The sequence below is a fragment of the Dama dama genome, chromosome 27, assembly GCF_033118175.1.
Source record: "Dama dama isolate Ldn47 chromosome 27, ASM3311817v1, whole genome shotgun sequence".
In the NCBI taxonomy this organism is placed as follows: domain Eukaryota; kingdom Metazoa; phylum Chordata; class Mammalia; order Artiodactyla; family Cervidae; genus Dama; species Dama dama.
Window position 1 is genome coordinate 3,587,443 of NC_083707.1, and position 24,354 is coordinate 3,611,796.

At 51.6% G+C, this 24,354-nt stretch overlaps 1 protein-coding gene across 1 annotated transcript; it reads right to left on the reverse strand.

Moving 5' to 3' along the window:
- Positions 1 to 1,173: 1,173 nt before the first annotated feature.
- SALL3 (spalt like transcription factor 3) lies at positions 1,174 to 18,276 on the reverse strand. Its single transcript, XM_061131277.1, has 4 exons — positions 18,195 to 18,276; positions 5,713 to 6,050; positions 2,596 to 5,682; positions 1,174 to 1,605 (listed from the first exon to the last, which is right to left on the reverse strand). The coding sequence occupies exons 1-4, from the start codon at positions 18,274 to 18,276 to the stop codon at positions 1,174 to 1,176; spliced, it is 3,939 nt and encodes a 1,312-aa protein (XP_060987260.1).
- Positions 18,277 to 24,354: the final 6,078 nt, after the last annotated feature.

Sequence of the window (24,354 nt, forward strand, 5' to 3'; positions counted from 1 at the left end):
GGGATGGTGAGGTCACACCCGCACGGCAGCCACTTGGCTCCCCCCTCCCGGCTTGTCTTGTGGTGTCACAGCCCTAAGACGAGCTCACCAGAGTTTTGTTAGGGGTGGTCAAGCTTTTAAATGGGCTTTCTAGAAAAGTTAAATCCCTCAGTGTAAGAAATGGCAGGCCCGAGTTTACTGAGGAGCTGACAAGTCCTGGTGGCGTTCCTGATTAAGGAGCACAGATTTCTCGTATCGTTTGACCTAAGACCGTAACAGCTTTTTTTTTTCATTTTCCTTCAATCAAACTACTAGTTATAAAATGCTTTACATCTTTTAAAATTTTCAAATTATAGACAAACCTCCCTAATACAAAATACTAAAAGTGCAATAGTATAAATTAAGAGTTTGCAACCACATTATACAAACATTACCTTTTTATTGTACAGCTTTGATAATGTGAAATATTTACTCACAACTGCTATAACGTTGTGAATAATTCATGGTGACGTCTGTCTGTGACTTGTTCCCAATTGCTGGGCTACAGACCACACTAGAGACCACTGTCCACATAGCAGCTACAGACATTTAAATTAAAAAAAAAAAAAAAAAAAAAAAAAAGGCTTGTTACTGACAGGTGCTTGCACATGAAAAGCATGCTGTTTCCTAACAGAACTTCACAATTTTGCCTGCATGGAAATCACCCACTTATTTATAGTAAAACAAATCTTGCTTTAAAAAAAAAAAAAAAATCACATAGCCAGATGTATCCTGCAGTACAAAAGCTCCTGTTATAGTCAGGCTGCATTGTCTGTGACCCGCATCATCTGAACGTCATAAATACTACAGGCGAAGGTGCTGCGCGGGACCGGCGTTGGGTGCACTGGACCACGTCATTGAGATAAAGAGTTCAAGTTTCGAACTAATTCCAACAAGACCACTGAACAAGTTTCCCTGGCACAGGGCGGGCTCTGGAGGGATAGAATGGATGTGGTCTGAGCCCCTTTGGCTTCCAAGGCGGCTCTCGGAAGACATCTCTTTCTGACTCAAATCTATCTCCGAGGTTGCCGAGTTCTCAAGTTCACCTCGAAAGGCGCAACCGGGCAGCGCACGAGGCCACCTCGGGCGGCCACCCGGTGACGTCTTTCCTGCTCCGGGTGAACCGAGAAGGAGACCCGCAGGGCAGGGACGTGGCTAGTTAATCCCAATCTCCTTGTTATCCTCAATGAACCGTGTGAACGGCCGGCCACCTCCCGCGTCCGAGTTGGCTTTGTCCAGCCCTGCGATGGGCGGGCTGCTGCCTGGACGGGCCTTGTCCAGCCCGGCAGCCAGGGAGCCCAGCGGGGGTAGGGCACTCCCGCCGAGACTTACGGGGAGCTGGGGGAGGCCTCCGTTCTGGATGACGGAAATCTCGTTGTTCTTCATGGCCAGCCCGTTGGTGATGGCAGCGGCATACTGGTTCCAAAAGCTGGGGTCCACGTTCATGGCCCGTGCGGCCAGATCCTTCTGGAACATCTCTGAGAACTTGAGGGCATCGCCGCCCAGCAGGGCCATGGGGTTCTCCACCGACAGGCGGCGGCCACGCCTGGCGGGAGCGTTGTTCCACATGTGGGTGCCCATGTGCACCTGCGGGGACAGAGCCACACCCGGGCGTGAGCGCGCCCAGCCTCCGGTTACAGGGGCATCCGGGGCCAGGGGACGCCTTCCAGCTCCTTTCCGTCCCTCCTCCCCAGCCTGAGCATTCATCTGGGACAACAAACTTGTCAGGTGAGCTTTTCTGAACATCTGAGACGTGAACCTGCAACACTCCTTTCATCAAGTACAAGGCAAGCCGACCGATGAGCTGATGGATGCTCCTGTCAGTTCGCAGCTTGACAGGATGACTTCCCCACTAAGGTGTTAAGAACCCCAGGCCACCCGGAGGGTCCCCAAGCTCCCCCCACACCCAGATTGTCTTCTACTCGGAACTCCTGCCTTCCCTGTGCCTCTTTCTCTGGTTTTCTCCCAAACATAGAGGGAAGGCCTGGGCACCTGTGGTCAGCAAGGACCTCAGGTGGCCTTCATTTCATGAGGAAGTGGAAGCCATGTCTACAGTGCCTACTGAAGGGGGTCACTGAGACTCCACACGCAGCTAACCTGGGCTGGAAAGCAGCATGCTAGCCTGAATGGCTCCGTGGTGTTGGGCCACACACCCCGCCTCCAGGGAAGATGGGCTGCCTGGCCACATCTTCCATACCAGCGTTATATCATCGTACCGTTTGCCCCTGGCCCTCAGGCTGGGAAGATTCTGCCAAATGCCCACCAGGCCCTCTTGGCAATCATGTGGACAAACCCACAGATCAAAGCCTTGGCCTCTGGACAGGATCAGCAGCATCTGTGTCATGTGGAAGCATTCAAAAGCCTAGCTATGTTGATACCAGTGACCCACTGGGCTCAGGGCAGCGAGTGTGCGTCTCTCCAACACCCTGCAGCCTCTCAGGTGGCACCAGGCTCTCGAGGGGAGGACAGACCTGTATGGAAGGCAAGCTCCTCGCTGACACGGCACACGCACGCTCTCTCGGGGGAAGCCCTCAGCCAGGACCAGAGGAGGCGAGGGGACTCCCGGGCGACCCTCACCTTGAGGTTGCCCTTGGTGGTGAAGGCTCTCCCGCAGATGGTGCAGCCAAATGGCTTCTCCCCAGTGTGGGTGCGCTCGTGGATCTGCAGGGCGCTGGCCGAGGAGAAGGTCTTCCCACACGACTGGCAGTTGTGCTGCTTCGGCGTCCGGCGCGGCGGGGGGGCCAGCATGGGCGCGAGACCGGGGCTCATCACCGTTGGGGGCCCGGGGGGCACCTGGACGGCAGCCGGCAGCAGCGGACCCTCGGCCAGCAGGCCGGCCTTGCTGTGCCCGTTCACTTCCGTTTTGATGGTGGTGGGCGTGGAGCCAGGGCCCAGGCTCGGGGTGCCCTGGCCGGGACCTAGAGCAAAGTTGGGGTCAAGCAACTGGGGAGGCAGCTCTCGCAACCTGTGGGTCAGTAAGTGCTGCTTTAAGTTACCCAGCGTGGAGCAGCCGCGCCCGCAGGCCGTGCACACAAACGGCCGCTCCTTGGTGTGGCTGCGGAGGTGGATCTCCAGGGCGCTCCTGCAAGCAAAGGGCTTGGCACACACACGACACACAGTGCTCGCACACTTACCCCGATCGCGGCTCAGGAACACCAGACTAAAGGGGGCCTCCTCCTTGGCGGCCGGCCGGCCCGGGTGGGTGGCCGTCAGGTCCAGGGCCCCTCCGTTCTCAGGGCCGGGGGGCGGGCTGTCTGGCTTCTCCGTCTTCAGCGGGGTCTCCTGGGGCTCCTCCTGGGCAACAAGGCCCGGGGACTTGGAGGGCACGCTCTCGCTGTTACTGTTCCCGGGCGACAGAGCCTGCAAGGAGGAGGACGACTCAGACAGGGCCGGGCTGCCCGCACTCCGGCTCTCCAGATCGCCCACAGCTGAGGATGAATCGTTGCTCAGACGGTCACTCTCCCCAGACCCGTTCTCCAGGGACTTGAGGGCGGTCAGCTGCGGGCAGCTCATGACCGAGTCCATCATCTTCATCTGGTTCTCCAGGGCAGCGATGCTGGAGATGACAGAGGGCGGGGAGGGTGGGCAGGAGCCTGAGAAGGCCAGCAGCGGCTTGTTCGGGTCGCCGGCCGCATCCTTCAGCTCGGCGTCGTCCTCCAGGGAGTTGTCGTCCATGTCGTCATCGCAGGCGCTCAGGGCGTCGGCGGCCTTGTCGTCGTAGGGCAGTGCGGCGTCCATGGCGTCCTGGAAGCCCTCGGGCAGTGGTGTGTTGGGGATCTGGCCCCCCATGTGCATGCGGATGTGCTGCTGAAGCACCACGGCGTTGGTGAACTTCTTCTGGCAGATGGGGCAGGAGTGCTGCACACGCAGGGGCGGCTTGGCGCGGTGCACGCCGAAGTGCGTCTTCAGGTTGCCCTTGGTGGTGAAGGCACGCCCGCAGATCTTGCACTTGAAGGGCCGCTCGCCCGTGTGCGTCCGGTAGTGCATCTTCAGGGCGCTCTGGCAGCTCAGCACGCGGTGGCAGATGACGCACTGGTTGGGGTCTGTCATCTTCTTGTCTATGTTCTCCACCAGCTGCTGCAGCTTGGAGGTTTCGGATGTTTGCATAGAGTCGAGCAGCCCTCCGAAGGGGAACTTGGCCTTAAATGGCTCGGCCCCAGCCGGGAGGACTGGGCTGCAGAGGCCTGGGGATGTGCCACTGTCCGCCAGGGCAGACGTGGTGGAGACCTGCCCCGTCGTGGCCGGGAGGTCCCCTGCCCTGGCATTTGTGCAGGGCAGGCTCACGGGCTCGGTCTTGAGCAGGGAAGATCCACCGGGCGCCGGCTGAGGGGACCCTGCAGCCACTGGGACGCCTGCCTCGGAGCTGGTCAGGCCTGGGGACAAAGAGGGGCACTCGCTGGATGCGGGCGAGGGCCGCTGCGGGGAGCGGTTGGCGGGGGTGAGGCTGGGAGAGTCCACATAGCTGCTGACGCCCATGCCTGGGAGGGTGGGCGGGAGCTGCAGCCCCACTGAGGTGGGCACAGTGGGCAGCGCCGGCTTGCTGTCCAGCCAGGTGGTGACCGGTTTCTCTGGCGGCAGCGACATTCCGTAGGGAATCCCGGAGCAGGTGGGCACGTTGTCCAGGTACTCAGGCACTGGATAGGGGTTCATCTGGATGTGTGGGTACTTCTCTTTGTGCCTCTGGAAGTGCACCTTCAGGTTGCCCTTGGTGGAGAAGCGGTTCCCGCAGATGTTGCACTTGAAGGGCCGCTCGCCGGTGTGTGAGCGCAGGTGGATCTGCAGGGCGCTGTCGCTCCCGAACACCTTGGCGCAGAATCTGCACTTGTGCTTGAAGAAGGGGTCCTCAGCGCTGGCCTTGGGCTCGAACACCGACACGTTGGGGGGTTTGCCCTTGCGGTGCTTCATGAGGGCCGACAGGGGGTCCAGCGCGTTGGCCGTCGCCGCGATGCTGACCAGCGGGTTGGGGAAGATGACGCTGCTGGCGGAGGTCTGAGGTAGCAGTGGGCTTGGCAGGCTGGGCGCGGAGCTGAGCAGCGGCCCGGGCCCCAGGGCGGGGGGCGTGGGGGTGTTCTGCGGCCGGGAGGCGCCCCCCGAGGCGCCGGCCGCTGGGGCGGAGGCCGTGGAGGCCGGAGGGGCGCCGGAGCACGTGGGGGCGCCGGGCTCCGGCGCCGAGGGGCCCCCGCCCGGGACGTGCGGGGTGCTGGCTGCGGACACCGGCGGGGCCAGGTGCTGGGGGCCCTCGTAGGCCGCCGGCGGGGCGGCGGGCCCCTGCGCCGTGGCCGCGGGGCCGGTGCCTGCCGAGAGCGGCAGGGTGGGGTGCGCGGCCGGCCCAGGGTGCAGCGGCGGCCGGGAGGGCGGCGGCGGGCGGCTCATGAGGGCCACCTGGCTGCGGATCTGCTCGATGAGCTGCAGCTGCTGCACCTGCTGCTGCTGCAGGGCCACGAGCTGCTCCAGGATCAGCGGGAGCGCCGCGGCCGCCACGCCGCCGCCCGGGCCCGCCGCGCCCGCGGCCCGCGAGGTCTGCGAGAACTGCGCCACGGCCACCTTGGTGCTCAGGAGGGTCTCCAGGGTCACGTTGGTGCTGGGCATGCCATAGACCGCCCCGGGGGCCGGCTCAGGGCCTGGCGGGGGAGGCGGCTGCCCCGCGTGCGCCGCGCCCGAGCCCTGGAAGCCCTTGTCCGCAGGCGCGCCCACCTCCATGGGCTCGTCCTCCCGCTCAGGTGCCCTTGCCTCCGCGGCCTCCCCGCCTTCCGGGGCCGCGGCGGCCACCACCTCCTCAGCGGCCTCACTGTCCGCGCGCTCGCTGGGCGAGCTGGACGGGGATGCCTCGGGGAAGTCCTCGGAGGGCGGGGCGGGCTCATCCTCGCCCACGATCAGCACCAGCGGGTTCTTGGTGCAGGCCTCCTTGTGCGCCAGCAGGTCGGCCCACTTGAAGAACTCAGCGCAGCACTTCTCGCACACGTGTGTGTCCTCGCCTCCGCTCCGGCTCTCGTTGCCGCTGTCCGCGTCCTCGGCGCCCTCCCCGGGGGCCGCTGGAAAAGCAAGACATTACATCAGCCCGGCCTCGAGAGACAGCCCGCCCTCCACCTCAAAATTTTGCACATAAGTAAAATCAATATTTTTTATTCTGTACAAATTACCCCACTTCAACATTTCTGACGTCCTGGCGTGTGTATTCTATGACTCTTTCTAGCTAGCTAATCATTTTCTTAGCACAATCCATCAAATTATGAGGCTCTATCAATTGTGGATACTGCTTCTTAATGAAATTCCATAGAAGCCATTGATTTCCAATATTTTCATACAATCTGCAGCCACCCTGTCTGTTGGGTACAAAGCCAGCCTTCGATGGGCTCATTAGGACTCCCTTACCATCCGGCTTCCTCATTTCCAGCAAAATCAGAGATGCCTTTGCCAGTTCGCTTAACATTGCTAAACTAATCTGTAACCTTTCAAACTCACGTCAGCACCTGACAGGGGAGCCGACTGCAGCCTCTCTCCTGGGCTCGGACCACGGAGATTTATTATCTTTATGCCGCGTGGAGACATTACAGATTTAATGTAATTCTACAGAACCTTTCAAATCAATGGGCATTTATTTCATGGAGGAAATTTCAGCTAAATACTTTCATTTGTAAATATAACAAAGAATATATAAGCACTTCTTACATCTCTGCTCAGAAAAACAATCTCCCTGACTTACAGTTCGATCAGCACATCAATCCTGTATCTTTTTAGCGGGTGCACTTGCCCCCAGAAATAGTACGTTTCTACATTTCAGGACTCGCCAAACGAACACCATCAATATAGTCTGTGCCTAAAATTAATCATGTTTAATACAATTAATTGCCTCTGTCAGATGCAATATTTCTTGGCAAAATGAACCAAAATTATATGTTACTGTTACTGGCCAATCGTGTCCCACAGATTGTTAACAAACTAGAAATTATATATTTAAAGTTCATTTATGTTGACATGTTTAACATGAGAATGTTGTAGTCAGACACACTTTTTGTACCTATTTTCATCTATTCACATAGAAAGACTTAGCAAATTATATGCTTGTGCCATGGTGGAAACCCTCTAATTGGTTACACATGTTTAATTACTGTTGTAGGCAGCGACTTGCCGACTCCCGTTACCCTCTTGTGCCGAATAACAACCCTGTTTAATGAATAATTCTCATTCACACCTGATCAAATAAATAGCTATACAGGAAGGAGAAACCAACATCTGAGGATATGCCCAGCTCCTACTTTCAGGGGGGCTGGGGTGACAGGCAGCCCTCAATGGGGTGCTCAGGCTCCCTGTGCCGGCCTGGGTAAAACTGCCTTGCAACTGCTTTTTGTCAACTTGCGGATGGAGTGACAGCAACAAATCACCTGAACAGAGACAAATGACAGCCTCAAGCTGGCCCTTTGTTGTCGTGCGCAGTTGAGTGCAAGTGCCACGCATCCTCAGGTCCACATCCCTGAAAACCATTTACTGTTGAAACATCAACAAATGGATTTGCTGAGAAGCCTCCATGTTTTCTCGTTTAGGGTTTTAGGGAAAGAAGGATTCGACACTGATCTCAACAGAGAAGTCTGACTTGTAAAAAATATCTTGTGAAAACATTTAGTCTCCCCCCCTAGAGAAGAAAATAAAACTATAATTCGAGGCTGGTCGGCTGCTCTCCACGAGGCTGCTATTTCCATGTAGTTTATATGTGCCTTTAAAAAATTATTAGCATGACAAGTGCTCGGGGCTGGTGCACTGGGATGACCCTGAGGGATGGGGTGGGGAGGGAGGTGGGGGGGGGTTCAGGATGGGGACACATGTAAAGCCATGGCTGATTCATGTCAGTGTATGGCAAAAACCACTACAATATTGTAAAGTATTAGCCTCCAACTAATAAAAATAAAGGAAAAAAATTATTAGCAGTGTTCAATTAGCATTTTCTTAACTGGCTCAACCATTTGAAGGGGAAAAAGTTAGAGCTGCAGCCCATACAGACCTGCTAGACTTTTAAACTAAATTCAGTCCTGAAGCTCAGACTGCAAGGAGTCTCCTTACTGCACAGAGGCAGGAGCGGAATCGGTGTCTGTAATGAGGTCGAGTGTAGCTAGAAGCAAAGACATGGCTGATTTATACTGCAGATAGCAGCGTTAACAAAATAAATACTTGGAGTACTTAACTTTGCTCTATGTATGCAAAATCTGATCTGAAACCCACAAAGGTTATGGAACAGGGCAGGAAAAAAGCCTCAACTCTTCAGGTAAATAATTTCTTAACGATAAGAAAACATGGGCTATCTCACATTTTAGTTCACTTATTTTAAAAATTATTACACAAGGCAACGAATCTCTACTTCACAATTTGTTTATAACAGTGGGATGAAAAAAAAAAAAAAAAAACAGTGGGATGTTCTTCTGCAGAAGAACATATTAAAAAAAGCACTAGTGGCCATTTAAAAAAGTTCATCTGCATTAAGCAATCAAGTTGGAATCAGTGTTATACTGTATCATAAATAGTGTAATTATTAGAACACAAAATATTCTACAAGTTAATTTTAACACTTTAAAACTATGATATAAAAGGCCAGCCATAGTCTTCATAGAGAGTTTTAATAGTTTTAAAAAAGAAAACTACAAAAAAGAGAAAAATACAAAGAAATTAAATGCTGCTGATTTTTTGAAAAATTATTTTTACATCTTTATTCCTCAGAGGAAAAAAATGTATAACTTACATGGTATACAAAAGCATTCACATGGTATATACGTTTAAAGTTTTACACAATTAAACACAGTGTATATTTTGTCCAAAGAATATTTTTCATTTTCTTTTCCAAAGAATTATTATTGAAGTGTAGCTGGTTTACAATGTTGCATTAGCTTCAGGTGTACAGCAAAGTGATTATTTTGTATATACACATATTTATGTTTTATATCTGTATTCTTTTTCAGATTATTTTCCATTATAGATTATTAAAGAATAATAGTTGAATATATTAAGTTGAATATAGTTCCCTGTGCTATGTAAGAATATATTTTTTAATATGGATTATGTATTAGGGACAATTCACTGAGAAAATGCTTAGAACTTGGTTGATTACTGGATCATTTAAAGTGCGATGATTGCTAAAAGGATTTACTTTACGTTAACTTACATCTTTACAAATGAGAATTTCCCAGATTTTCTTTGTAACAAATTATGGCATGTGAAATAAGGAAACAGGATTTTATTTCACACTGTATTTTTCTCTAAGGTTTTAAGAAACCCAAGGAAATCTCTATTTTCTTTAAAGATACATTTTTACATTTCCATTGGCTTTCTTCATGTGCTAAGTATGTGGGGTTCACCTGCAAAGTCAAGAAAGCTGGGAACGTAATTTCCTCCTGCCCCCATTGCAGGTTAGCAAAATTATAACTGTGTCTCAACTGTAGAAACCATGCACAGAATAATAATATTTAAGCACTATCTACCAAATAACAAGCCATTTTGCTTAAAGGAAATTAATAATTACCTAAACACAATGAAGATATTCTTGCCAAAGTAAAATAAACTTCCACTGTATGCCTCTAAAATTGAAGAAGGAAAGCAAAATTGAACAAAGGAAATAGGGTGAAAATGGCATTCTGAACATTAGGGCCTGTTAGTTCATTATGTTAATGAACCTAACAGAACAGTTGTTGGATTTTACAAGCAAAGTTTCACAATAAATTTGCCTTTTAACTAAAACATATTTAAAAAACTACGATCAGTGAAGGAAAAAAATCCCTCAATACAATTCATATTTCTTATTGAGGGCAAATTAGAATCACCACTTACAGTTTTTCTTACTGGGGTCTGCATGAAATATGGTAACACGATCACTTCAATTGTTAATTTCTACTTGTTTCACTATCAAATCTGAGTGGGATTAGCATTCCATGAAAGTTATAGAGAAGCACAAATTTCACAAGACAAGTCTTGAATGCAATGAATACAAATGAAAAGACTCTAATACATCACGTGTGGAATTGAAATTTTGGGTGCATATTTTAAGAACGTTTTTAAAGAACAACAAGCACTTCAACTGAATTGGTTGGGAGAGAAGAACCAAAGCGAGCCTGTTTCACTGGGGACAGAGCTCTTTAGAAGCAGCAAGACTGCACTTGAGTCCAGAGTGAAAGCAGCGACCTCTTGTCGCATTCGGGGTGAGACGCAAAATAAGTTGTTATAACTTGCTTCTCGTTACAGTGGCTACACGTGTCGTGTTACAGCGTAGACATGCTAATCTGGAAGTATTTATCTTTAAAAAAGTGCTTTCTATAACAAGAAAACCCTCATAGTAAAGATCTGACAGCAGCTCCAAATTTTATCATATAACGTCTAAAGTCCTTTAATCCTGCCATTGTTTTAAGCCACTATTGTGTCGGATTCAACTATCTTTTAATTAAACTTACATTGGAAACTGGCTTTTGCATTCTAAAAGTAGAAGTTATTATAACCATTTGTTGATATGGCTTTAAAATTTTTGTTTCATGGTAAAGCCATGTCCATGAGCCACTGTAACAACAGTACAAGTTGGAGAAATTTATTTCCAATGCAATAGGAAATTCTTTCTTCCTAAAAGGGACAACTGAAAAACAAGCATTGTTAACATTATCATTAATGTCAAAATAATTTATTTTTTGCATATTGGCAGATCAACGACTTAAGAGACTTCAAACTGCAAATAATCAGGGGCTTAGACTGTGCAAGTGTTAGAACTAGTGGAGAAAAATGCCAACCAGTGCACCCAGGAACGGAACTTAGGCAGGAATCTTCCCTTCTTAGTTAACAGCAGTATTTAGTGGAGGTTACTTTCTGAAAGTGCCACACAGCTTTGCTGGATTCACTGAGTGTCAACGAGAGGAAGGAGCTGTTATGAAAATAACCCTTTTTCGCTAACATGAAGGATGCACTGGCCATGGCTGCCAGCCCGGCGATGGGGTCTGTTCTCCTGGAAGCAGTCAGGAGGAGGGACACGCAGAAGGCTGAAGCTATTTCAATTGGAGAGGAAATGTGCAATTAGTTTACAGCTAGCCCCACACTTTACTGTTTATACTTGAGATTTTCAGGGTTTCTAACACTCACTGTTCAAGCACTCCTGAGCACATGTGCCATCCAGGGTGCCACAGGAGGGGCAAAAGGCTTCCCCTGGCCTTTCAGAGAGAGGCCTCCAACCTAGGGAGGGCCTCAACGGCAGTCTTAAAAGTACATATTTTCCCCCTTCTCACTAATAAAAACACAGAGAATGTTTAACAAAAATGTCCCTTTATAACTCTTTGGGTGAAAAGGACCTCCCCTTGCGTCATCTCTCTCTAAGCTCCGACTCCTGGTCTGCTATACAATATACAAGGATCATGTTATACAGGGATCAGGTCTTCACTGCCTGCAAAAGCTAAGGTGGTCTTCCAAGTAGAGATGACCTGGCAGAGTGCTTACATGGCCAGTGATCTTTTTAAGCTACAAGTAAAAGCATCACTGTAATATTGATGAGAATATTTGCCACATGATGCTTTCCTAAAAAAATTCTAAGTGGAGTTCTCAGCAAGGTGTTCTTATTCTCTGCGTCCTGGAGGCAGTGCCTTGTAAATAAGTAACCAATTATGCAGAGCAGTAAACAGGTGTTTGATAATTTTGTTGATCAAGCTCAACTTTCACCTTGATTCTGCTACACTTTTTAATTCCTTACAATTAACAAGAGGAGAAGCAAAAGTTGTCCCTTATGGGAAAACGGATGTTAACCTCTTCATTTTAATTAGTAACTGGGAAACGCCACGTGGGTCTCGAGGAACGGAAACGGTACTTTTCTCCTGTGCCTTTTCCATCCCTTAAAAATCTAGGAAGCATTTTTCAAGTTTTCCCCAATTGTTAGGAGACACTATTTTCTTGCAAATTAATTCTTTTTTAACTCCTTATGATAGCTTTGAATCCCATAAAGAAAGATGAATTATCACATACTGAGCCCAAGCTGTGAAACAGGAGGAGACAAATAGAGACCCCTACTGTGTTTAACAATGTAGAAGAAATTCCAGACGCGATAGAAAAATTTTGTCCTTTCCCCAGACCTCCAAGCGTGTGCGCTCGGAGCCGGACAGCGGAGGGCGCTCGCGCCTCGCCGAAGCCGCGCTGACCCGCAGGCCGGCTTCCGCCGACTCAGTGGCCCACGCCTCGGATGTGTTAAGGGCGGACCACCTGTGGCACAGGCACCAAACGTCTCCTGTTTAAAAGGTTTGCGGGTTCCCCTCTGCGGGGTGAAGCGCTGGGGAGGGAGAACACTGTTTCCTTTATGGACGCGCGCAGCTGGAAAGCAGCCACAACGTTCACTTGTCCTAACTATCTGCCCGATGCCGTATCAAATAATAAGATGTTTGTTGCACTTCAAGGTTGCACAATCGTTCTTTCATTCAGATGTTACGCTGTAATCACCCCTCCGATGAATGCACGGATATCACTATCTGCCTCACGCGCAATGGACGAACCTGAAATTCGGCGGCCAACGCAGACCATTTCCATCAAAACTCGGGGAGGGGAAAAGCTCGGTCTGTGCTGGGTCAGTTTTTGGTCCAGAGCAGCTCACACATGAAACTGAACGTGCTACTCCTCCATGCGTCTATGCAGCCAACGACCTGGGTCCTGCCCCAACTCCTCACTTTCCACATCCACAGGTACAACAAGAAAGAAAGAAGCCAAGCCTCTCGGACCGGCAAACACCTGGCCTGAAGAGCACCACGGCTGCGCGCACTGCGCCGTGTCCAGGAAGAAGGCGCCCATCGGTCGACTGTGACCGTCGACTCTCTGAGTATTAAATCATTTCCAGGATTTGCCATCACCTCAGCACACTGTTCCGTTTTTACAGGGGAAGTGCACACATGAGCAAAAAAAAAAAAAACCCTCCAGGAAAAGCTCTGCCCGGGGGCTGAAGCCAGCGTCTGCCTGCGCTGAGCCTACAGTCAACGTTCAGACGGTGGTCTGGAGAGGGCATTCAGCAAAGAGGACCAGGAATGGCGAAGAATTAAGACCAAGGGCCACGGCACCTGCAGGGTTAATTAAACAGTTCAAGATGTAACAGCCGCACAAAAGAAAAGGGTCTCTCTCCCTCTTGGAGAACTATAAACACTTGTGCTGAACTAGCCGGGCATCTGATAAGCCCAGCAGCACAGGGCAAACCTGTGAGTCCCCAGTCCACTCTCAGAGCCAGTGTTAACACTTAACAGAACACTGGTGTGTCCTGTTGCCAAGGTCAACAGCACAGATGCACTAATTGTATTATGAGCTTGACATCTAGTGGCCACCCCTGGCAGGGCAAAGCAGGCAAAGGTTAAACCAGCAGGCCTGTTGCAGCAGGGCTCTGAGCCACCCACTTTTGGTAGAGCAGTAGGAAGCTGCCAGTCCCCTGAAAACCCACCTTCTCACAGATCCCAGGCCACCAGGCAGGAGCCTGTGTGGGGCCCAAGGCTTCCTGAAATTCGGAGGGGGAGGGGTCCCGGATGGTCAGCAGGACTAATCTGGGATGCCTGGAAAAGACAGGCCCACGGAGGGGCACCGGGAATGCCATCCCAGAGCCTCAGGTCTCCCTGGACCCAAGTTCTTGCCTTTAATTAACAAACAGGCCAACCCTGATCTCTCACATAAAGAGCCCATTACATTATTTTATTATTTCAATTAATATTTCACACTTGCTGTGATACGACTTGCCTTACTCGTCAGCTTGGAAATCAGAGTTAACTGCTTTTGAGATCACAGAAGTGTTCAAATTAGAAAAACCTAAGGATGGGGTTTAAGTTTATGTCAAGTAATAGTGAAAAACTGGAAAAAAATCTAAGGACAGGGCTCTTTTTTAAAATATAAAAGTTTATGTAGAGTAATAGTAAAACGTTCAATTTCTACATAGATTTTATTTACACCTGATCTTATATGAAGTGTGGGCAGCGTCATACATGCTGTAATGGCAAACCTGGCCCACCAGCGGTAGAGTCAGCTCTCATCTTCACAAGGCTGTTCTTATCCTGGCAACTGGTCAAGAAACCATGAAGGAAAATGAAAACTAACAAAACAACAAAACCTCTTCCTATTGTAAGTATTATGTAACAATTCTTCTTGAAACTGTTTCCAGCCTTAAAGGATGGGGCATGACCTCACTGGCAGTTAAGCAGGTTTTTATTTCATGCAAATAAAATACTTACATTTAAGGTTGCTAAATTCTAACTGGTGTTCAGTACACAGAATGGAAACCTTGGTTGCACCTTTGCTGAGTTCTCCCCAAAAGAAAACGTTCTCAGAGCTATCTTGGGGTGAATGGCAAAGCCTCTTAGAGACTGTAGTTGAAAATGAAATCTGACCCACTTTTGCCTGCTTTTGCCATCATCTTGTATACAAAAAATAATCAGCTTGCTAAGTAATTCCTGCTGTTGGTCCATACCTTCCTTCCTTTTCTGGATCTAAACAGATCTAAAAATATTGGATTATGCATAGATTGTGGAAGTTTAAATGTGCCTAAAAAAATCCCTCTTACATAATCAGCTCTTTCTCTGTACGGTGGGAATTAATTGGCAGACTTTTTATTGGTCACCAAATTATGTATTTTTAAATAGATTAGGATTTTAACTGCCATTTTAAAAATAAATGTTTGCAAATTCTTCTTTTCCTGTCCCCTCCTGCTTAACTTACTCCTTACGTTTCATGTTTCAGAGAAAACAGTCTGCCTACGGATGTTAGAAAGTGGCTTCTGTATTGTTTCCTTTTGCAATGCTGAATTGTAAGTGTGTGAGTGAGTGCCCTGAGCGCTGAAGGCAAACCATGCACAGACAGATAAAAGAGAAAAGATCTCTGCACCCAGGGCTGGGGGCCTTCTTCCCCTTAATTTAAACACAGTCGATGAATACCACTGGTAAAGTCTTAAATCACAGGATCACCACATTTTAAAGGATTTTTAAGATAGCCATGTAACTGTGAGTTGGCAGAAAATAAAAAACAAACGATACAGGATGGCAAACTGCTTTAAATTATAATATTCTTTTGTTCTTCCTTATATACATATTTTCCTTCCATCGACAATAAAATATATCCCTCCAAATTTGTATTTTATCCAATGAAGGATAGCAATAATACACCTTTTAAAGCTCTTAGTAGGAGTGTAAGTGCTGTTCCGTCATTATAAGTTTTAATTAATTTTTCTTAGAACAAAAACATTTAGCTGGCTCAAAGGATTTCAGTATTGGTGGCATACATTTAATTAACTGAATCCTAAAACTGCATCCCATTTATTTCTAAATTTTCAGAAACAGGAAGAAAATACTTTGCAGTTTTAAAAGATAGTACCTATTGGGAATGTAAGTTGAGTTCCAGCCATCCTTAGAACACGTCTTTAATAACAGAATAACTTTAGAACTTTATGTAAATCTTTATTACTTTTTCCTGTTCTACATACGTCATCATAGTTCACTTCTGCAATAAGGTCTGGAAAGCACTGAGGCATTTTTGGATAGCTGTCTTTTCATTGCTTACCTAAAAACTAAAGTCTTAAAAATAATAGTCACATTTCTCTTTTAAAAGAAATAAAGCCTTTTACTGTAAATTAATGACTGTGCACCTCTGCCCCACCCATACCATACTAAAAATTTTGCATAGAATATTTGTGTTTCATGTCATTATCAAGAACTTTCAATTTTATTGCAGGCATGTACTGCTTTAATTAACATGTAACACCCAAAGTGATACAAAGGAATTATTTACTTCCTTTCTAAAACAATGTAAACTAACTTAGTTCACTTATAACTTGATGCATAGTTTGTGTATTTCCACTGCTTTTAACAAAATATAATTCTGAGAATATCTGAATTCACGGTGGAGTGATTTAGTTTTCACAAACATTTATCTTTAAAAAAACATTTTACTTAATTCTCCTCCTAATGGCGATCAGCACAACACAGTAATACATACATGAACATTCCTTAAGTGAACAGAGAACAGAGTATCTTTTATGCTCCATGAACAATCAGCTTCAGAATAATTAAATCAGAAAGAACTATTTTTTAAACAGTTTGCCGGGACAATCGCGGGAACACACTCCTCACTGAGACTCAGCCCCAGACAGGCTATTTTTGGCCTGTTGCAAAGTATGATCAGGAACTGTGGCAATATCTTGATTACAACTCTGAATGATTGTGAAAAACATAGCCTTGACAAAAACTTTAATCCCATGGTGGGATTAAAAAACAACAACAACCCTGAATATGTTTCATCCCTAAATATATTCAGTAAGAACAAGGGGAATTCAAAAGAGAACTTGTGAATAATTTACTCCATCTTAGGTTTTCAAATAAGGGCTCTGGACCCCTCCACATGCTACACTAGGACGTTCACCACGCTCGCATTTCTGAAGTGAAATTAAAAATGAATAGCAGTGCCTCAGCTTGTTAATTGTTAAATACAAGGGGTTTTACTCTATTAATTAAAATATGCTTTAATAAAAAGAGACATTGCACATTTTGATAACGACCCTACAAAGCTGAGAAGTATTTACATTGTTGCATTTTGGGGCGGCTGTGAAAGCCGATTTTAAGCTATTCAGGAGCCACAATAATAAAGCTTTAAAATTCCTCACTGGGATGCAATGTAGTTCTTTTGAAGGAAAGACTGTCTTTCTCATTCGGCAGAAATAAATCCATTCATTTGATCATGTAGTCATTGAGGGCAATAGAAAACAAACCAAGTGTGAGAAATTCTATGTGATGAAGTAAACAAAACAAAAAAAAATCCATTTCCATGACAAAAAGATTCTTTGTCCTTAATCTACCCACCATATGCAAGCGTTTCTTTTTAGCATATCTCCCGTTCTAATCTTGGGTGACCAGGCGACACAGATAAGAACCTCTTACCTCCGCTGCGACAAAAAAGACCCTCACGAGTTCACGAATTTTATTTAATTCCTGAATTCCCAGCCGCGTAAGAAGCCTTTGCTCCCTCCTCCATTCCGATGTGGACGAAAACCTGCTTTTGCAAACTTTACGGCACCGCTTGCTAAACTCTTCAACTCCTTTTATTTTCTGCAGCCTAGTTCCCAAAGCAAAGATGCGTATCTGCTCTAAACCACTTATAATAGGTTAATCCAAAAAGTTGGCCGGCCTGTTTCCTAAGGATCATACTACTCGGTGCCCAGGCTCCGGGCAAGTGCAGGGTCGCCCCGCGTCCCGCGATCGCCCCTCCCGCACCCTGGGGACCCGCGGGCGGCGCGAGGCCCGAGCCCTCACTTTCCCCGGCTGGGGCGCGCCAAGCCAGCCCGCTCTTCGCCGGGCGCTAACTTTCGCGGCTCCTACCTTCCCTCCTGGATGGGCAGGAAGTCCCTACCCCCCAGCCGACTGCAGAGGTGGCCGCGGCGCCTCCGAGAGCAGAAAAAGGCCCAGAAAACCGAGAGGCGGCAGAAGCGTGCCGGGGTCCTACCGCGTGCACGACCACCCCCCGCGCCGCGGGGCAGCTCACCCGGGGTTAATTCCCAAGGCGGCCATTAGGAAAGGCTAGGCCACACCGACTTCCTACTCGCTTCGGAATGGGATCGCTGGTTTGTCGGCGTGCCCGGACCTCGCGGGCTCCGCGGCCCTCGGGGCATACGGGGCGGCCGCTGGCCTGCCTGGGAGGGGGAGGCCGCGGTCAGGGCGGCGGATCCGCTCCGAGCGCGCACAGCTTGGGGCGCCGGGCGCCGAACAAAGCTGCTCCGGCCGCGGCCTCCCCGGCCCGCATCCGGCGGTTCGAGACCCTGGGACGCGTCCCCGCCGCCGCGCTTTCCCTGGGGGGCGCCGCGATCGCCGAGGCCAGTCCCAGTGTCCAGGCGTGGGGAGCCCGGGGGGCGGCGCGGAGGCGGCAGCTCGGCCCCTCCCGCCCGCGCCCTGCTCGGCGTGCTAGCCTCCGCGGGGCAGCGCAGGCTCCGAGCGGTCCCCGAGCCCTGGCGTCTCCGCGCGCAGCTCAACTCTCGGCGGCCGAGCCAAGTTTACTTCGCCCGAAACTCCCGCGCCGCGCGCTCCGGCGGAGGACCGGATTCCCAGGCTGGCCTGCCCGGATCGAGCGCCACACGGCATACACCGGCTCGCGGGAGCCCGGGCACTTTCCGGGTCCGCGGGGCCCCCGCTCCCTCCAGACGCCCGGCCGCCCCGCGATCCGCGGCCCCTCACCGTGCTCGGGAGCCCCGTCCGGCGGCGGCAGCTCCTCGTCCGACTTGAGATGCTGGGGCTTGGCCTGCTTGCGCCGAGACATGCTGCTAGCGGCGCGCGGGCCCCTCGCAGGGCAGCGGCATCAGCGGGGCGGCCGGCGGGGACGACGCGGGGCGGCCGGGCGGGCGCGGGGCGCGGGGCGCGGGCGGCGGCGGCGGCGGCTGCGCGGGCCGCGCATGGGGCTGAGCAATTAGGCTGGTGAATAATGCATGGCCATTAGCAGAGGGCCGCGCCGATTGGCCGGCCTCCAGCGGACTCGGGCGGCCTATGCAAATGAGGCCGCGCTCGCAATTAGCGGCCGCGCGGCGAGGAGGGGCCGTCGCCTGCGGGACCCGGGCGCGCGGCCGGCGCCGCCTCACATCGCGGGCTCCGCGCTTTTCGTCGCTCGGTTGCGGCCCGGCGGGCCGGGAGCGGCTCCGGCCGCGGCGGCCTCCCGGCCCCGGGCGCAGGCAGCAAACTTTGGCGGCGTCCGCGCGGCGCCTCTTTGCCGGCGCGCCGGGCTCGCCCCTTTATAGTGTCTGCGCCGCCGCCCGCGCCCCGCGCCGCGCCCCCCCCCGCCGCCGCCCGGCGCCCCTCCCGGAGCGGGCGGCCGCGGGCAGGGCTCCGGCCGGCGCCTTTGTCTCTCCGGGCCGCTCGGGAGCCGAGCCTCCTGCGCTCCGGCGCGGAGGGCCGGCCGGCCGGCCGCCTGCCTCCACTGGTCCTCGGCGTTCCTCCGCACGCCGGCCCCGCTCGGGCTCAGGTGGTGTCCCCGTCTCCGGACCTTCTCTCCGGGCTCGTGTCCGCTCTTCGGGCTCCCCCAGCGGCCGGCCCGGCCCGGAGGCTCGCGGCCGGAGCGGAGCGGAGTGCGCACGCCGGGGTGGCGGGACTTCGGCAAGACCAACTTTCCGGTTCGGAAGCGGCGCGGGCCGCGCGGCTCCTCCCCTCCCCTCCCCTCCCCTCCCCTCCCCTCCCCTCCCCTCCCCTCCCCTCGAACCCCCTCCCCTCCAATCCCACCCCCGTCTCCCCGCCCCCCCCCCCCCGGGCCCCCCGACTCCTGAGCGCCCGCTCCGCCCGCCGCCGCCACCCGGGCCGCCCCGGCCCTTCGCCCGCCCGCCGGGCCTCCGCGCCGCCAGCGGCTTAAATCCAGGGACAGGGAGGGGACCGCGGGGCTTCGCGTCCCACCCCCAGTACCCTAGCCTGATGGGTGCAGTGCCGGGCGCCTGTGGCGTGGGCAGGGAGCGCAGGGTGCCCGGAGGCCGCGCGACTTAAAGTTCCAAGTCCACAAAAGTCCCACGCGCGGCCCACCGCGTTCTGGACTTTCGGGGGGTGATGTAGGGGGAGCAGGTGACGGGTCTCGCACATCCGGACCGGCCCAGCATCACCGGGCGGCGGGCGCCGCGCGCTCCCAGCACACGCACCCACCCTCCGCGGGTTATCAGGCGCGCTCCTTCGCCCCCGCGCGCGCACCCCACCCGCAGCGGCGCACACGCGCCCTCGCCCACTCCCGCACTCTCCCTCCCGCGCGTGTCCTCCATCGCGAGCGGCCGCCGGGATGTGCTCCAGGCCCGTCGCTGCCGAGCTCGCGCCTGTGCCCTGCGCCCCAGCATGTCTTCTTTCATTTCCTAAATTTATTATTTTTGTCTTCACAACTGGCCCTGTCTGGTACGAAGCTTTGGCACAGATGGCCTCCCGGCGCTTCCCCCAGGGTCGTGTGCTGGACGGGAACTGCCGGCGAGCAGACAGCCTCGGGCGCCCGCAGGGCTGCGATCTCCCCGCGTGGCTGGGAGCTGGGCTCTGACTAGTGGGGACCCCCTCCCCCGCCCCGGGTGGACCCCGGCCCCTCGCCACTCGCCCGGCTCTCCGCGAGTTGCTTTTCCGTTCTAGAACCTTCCCTCTTCCCAGCCGGTGTTCTCCCGCGCGCTTCTAATTGTGTAAGTTTCACGAAGCAACAGCTTTGGGCTCCAGGTAAAGCGCAGGAAAATCATAACAGAGGAAGGAAGCGCACAGGTTGGAATCGTCTCCTAAGAGACTCCGCCACCGCTTTTGCCACCCCCTCCCAACCAGATTCCTGAAGATTGGTTTTGTTTTGCTACTTGGTGGCAGGAGTATTCACTTAGGTAATTTTGTTTTTGAAAATAAAAAAATGGAAAATGAAAGATGTTCGAAATCTAGGGTTATCATACCCCCCCCCCCCCCCCCCGGTAATGCTTTTATAGCTAAGCTGGGAGATGCAGGGAAGGTCTGTTTGGCCAGTGCGCCGTCAACTTTGGCAAATGCTGCTGCGTTTTGGGGACACTCTCGCATCCGGCGCAGAGGCGCTCAGCAGTGAAAAGTTTCCAGCCAGGGCTTTGGGGCTAGCTGGCCAGGAACTTTCCTGGGAAAACAGTGGCTAAGAGGAGGGGCGAGGCAGGGCCGTGCCTAGGTGGGGGCGGGCGGTGGTAGCGAGTGGAAGTTTTTTGCAGAATTTACAGGATGGCAGGAGTTTGGGGAAGTTGCAGCGCCGCAGCGGAAAGGTAGACGTCTGCTCCCCAACAGAGAAGGAACCCAAAGCGGCCGTCAGTGGGTCGGAGTCCTAGTTAAAGGTGCACTGCCTGTTGTGACCTGGTTAATTCTTTTTCCCGTCTTTTTACAAAACTCGACACTTTGGGGGAAAAGAAGCAAATGGAAGTTCTCGCGGCGTCCGAACCCTCTCAGAGGAAGCCCGCGCCCGGCTCCCCCGCAGCCTTCGGGCCCCGTGGCAGCGACTCATCCACTTCGGGCCACTTTGCACGCACCGCCCCCCGCCTTTTTGTTCCTAAAGCCATTCGCCCGCCTCCCCCAGCCCCCCACCCCCGTCCCCCACTCTCTCCAACCCACTGGCACGATTTCTTTAGGTCTTTCCCGGACTTCTAAACGCCACTGTCTAATTCCGTCGACTCGTTTTGCATTTTCTACGGTGTGCGGTCGTGGGAAGGATCTTAAGTCCCTACAGCGAAGGCGAATGTGAGGCCCCGGCCCTTTAGCTGTAAGAAGCGAGCCGTCAGATCGCAGACGTGTCCGCCCGCCGCGAGGCGCTTTGTGAGTGGGGAGACACGGCAGTCTGGGCTCGGCTGCGGCGGATGCCGGGGCTGCCACAGAACGAGCTGCCGCGAAGCCGCACGCCGAGCCGGCGGTTCGACCTGCTGGGGCGCAGGGTGCGGTCCTCGCCCAGGGTGCGAGCGGGGTGGGGCCGGCAGGGCGTAGGTGCTACTCCACCTCGCCCCCGCTCTCTCTGCGCTCGGATTTCGTTGAGAAGATCGAGCAAAGACTTGGACGGAACCAGGGACGCAGCGGAAGGAGAACCTAGACAAACTCCCCGCCAAGGCTAGGTGGTGTGGATCTGTAAACCTTTTAAAGCTTGACTGGGGTATTCAAGATCAATAAAAAAAAAGAAAAAAAATACAAAGTAGAGGCCGAAAACAAAAGGCGAGTTACCTCCTGAGTCTCCTTTTCTCCTTCGCCTCCCTCCACTGAGGTCTGAAACTTTTCTTTAAGTGTTTTTATGTAGTGCAGGAAGTTTTAATGAAAGCATACTTAAGTTCGAGTCCCAACAATAGCTACAGTGCGAGTCGACAACGTGTCAAGAAAGGTGTTTTCACAGATGAGGTACCAGAATGTGTCCTCCAGTCTCGCCCAAGCGAAAGGACCCCCGGAGCTGTGCATCAGAGGTGTGGATACCGACTTGTGCAGGCAACACACAGGTCTTTGCCATCACATGACCACTGTCTATTACAGTATTGTAATACCTAAACACTATTGCAAAAACAAAAGTTGCTTTTCTTCCCTATAATTAAATCTAATTTGTTAATTGTCTTTCCTCTTGCAATGTTGTTTTCATCTTTGGAGGCGACAGGTTATTATTTTGTCTGCTTAATAATATTATTTACAAATTAATACTGTATACTTTACATTAGTGGAACATATAATTAGGTGTTTGATTAATTTGTATCATTTATTCAGATACTACAGAAAGCGTATCTGTGATACCGACTTGACAAGGGAAGGTGGAAGGCTTGGTTCTATCTTAATGTCCCAGTTTATTGAGTCTACCTGGCTCTTCAAAAACAAAAGACAGTTTTGCATAAGGTGCATTGGGCACTTCATTTACAATGTGCTTATTTTCCCAGCTACTTTGTACAAAAAGAGTATTCAAAGATTAGAGATTTATTATTTTTTTTTTGTCTCTTTTCCTTCTTTTTTCCCTGCCAAATCAAAGTTCCTTTCTTCTCTCTCCCCTGTCTCTGGTTCCTCCCCCACCCCAACTTTTGTTTTTAGGTCCCTACAGTTAAAACCAGCATGATTTTGTGTCTTTAATGTTGTGACAAGTGACCGCTAATTGGTTCTCACTTGAGCAAAGATATTACCATACTAATATTATTATTGGTAAGAAGAGGTAATTGATAACACCACCTGCCACTCTGGGGCAATCAGGATGATAAATGTTTCCATCAACAGGAAATCTGTGCTGGGTGTACCACAGCCCAATGCAAACAGCATGTCAAGTGCCAATTATAAAGATGTTTCTTTTCTATTACATTTGGGGGGGCGGGTCGTGCTAGAAAACCTGCAGCCAGAAACTATATTTATGGTTTTTTGAAAACGCTTTTTCTGAGCTTCTCGCTTACCCATTTGAAATCACTTTCCCCATAAAAATAAAATGCTCTCCTTAAATAAACCAACATATAGCTAACTGCCCGGCCCACACTGCACACAACTCCTGCTGTCACCCCCTTTGCTTTCAACACTATTGAGATAAATATGTCTAAATATTTTTATAGATAGGAGCCACGTATGTAGTTATAGAAATCCATCTAGGTCTTTGTGCTTTTCAGTCATCCTGTATGTTCATTACAGGTCAGTTTACAGCTTCACATGTAGGCATCACAGGCAAACATTCCATGGCTTTTTATGTCACGCACAAGAAACAACAGCACAGAGTCATTCGTCTTCACACTTAGCTACACAAGCCATGTGAAAGCGCTTCTCTCCTGACCACTGAGCCGCATATCTGGGCTGCCGGTGGACGGGCCGGGGCACTTCAACACATGATTCCATAAACAGTGGCCAGCTAAAACCTCGACTCCCTTGCTTATAGGCTCAAACGATTATTATTAGCTTGCATTTTTAGATGCAGGCCTCAAAAGGCGAAATCAGCTATTGATAATTGCAAGAAGTATACAGCAGCTACTGTATCGATCGGCTTGTCCCTATTCCCCTGGTATGGGAGAGATAAGAAGACTCAGTCTTTAGTGCAATATAATTTCTTTTGACCTATCTGCTTGCTACAGACTTATGATGAATAGCCGGACTGGTTAAAGTCCTTTATCACGAAAGTTACCCCTTGATATAATATTGATTCTTTATAACTAGCTCCAAACACAAAAATCAAACTGTCCACTTGACCATCATCATCATCAATATCATCACAAAGCCTCCGGAATAAAGATCAGCAGCAGCCTGAAAACGCTTCCATAATCTTCCCAGCTAATCTTTATTTGCTGATGATGAAAAGAAGAGGGGGGAGGGGTGGGCCAGAGGGAGAGCGAGCGGAATGTCATTTGGACGAACACTATATTTATATGTGTACATACATGAGGCCGAGCGAGACCCGGCGGCCTCTCCTCCGGAGGGTGCGTGGGCAGCGCGACCGCCCTCCGCAGAGCTCGGCCGCCCGCCCACCCACCCCGGGGCACTCGGGGAGCCGGGAGGCCCAGGGGACTGGGGGTCTAGGGAGAGACAAAAAGGGCTCCACCCGAGCTGCCTGACGGGAGACACAGGGGGAGACCCCGGCCTTCTGCTCATTCCAGATCGATGTCGCGCGTCCTCGGCGCTCGGGCCGGCTGCACTCCCGGGAGCGCGGGCGGCCCGGGGCGCACGCGGGGTGGGCTCGCCAGCGTGGAGGGGCCGCGCCGCCCCAGGCGCATATCAAAGGCCACGCGGGCAATCCGTGTGCATTTCCCCAATTAATGGCATTTCCTGCCCCCCCCCCCCCCCCCAACCCCGTCCGTCCGCCCCGCCCCCCGCGCCAGCCCGGCTGCCTGGACGCGGGGACGAGCGTGCCCGGCGGAGCGAGTGCGCGCGTGTCCCCCGCCGGGGTCCCGGGGCCTGGGGGCGCCCCGGCACG

Coding starts and splice junctions, on each gene's coding strand:
- SALL3 (XM_061131277.1), bottom strand. CDS start 18,276: ATGTCTCGGCGCAAGCAGGCCAAGCCCCAGCATCTCAAGTCGGACGAG. Junction 6,051..18,194: donor GGACGGGGCTCCCGAGCACG/GTGAGGGGCCGC, acceptor TTGCTTTTCCAG/CGGCCCCCGGGGAGGGCGCC. Junction 5,683..5,712: donor GGGAGGACGAGCCCATGGAG/GTGGGCGCGCCT, acceptor AAGGGCTTCCAG/GGCTCGGGCGCGGCGCACGC.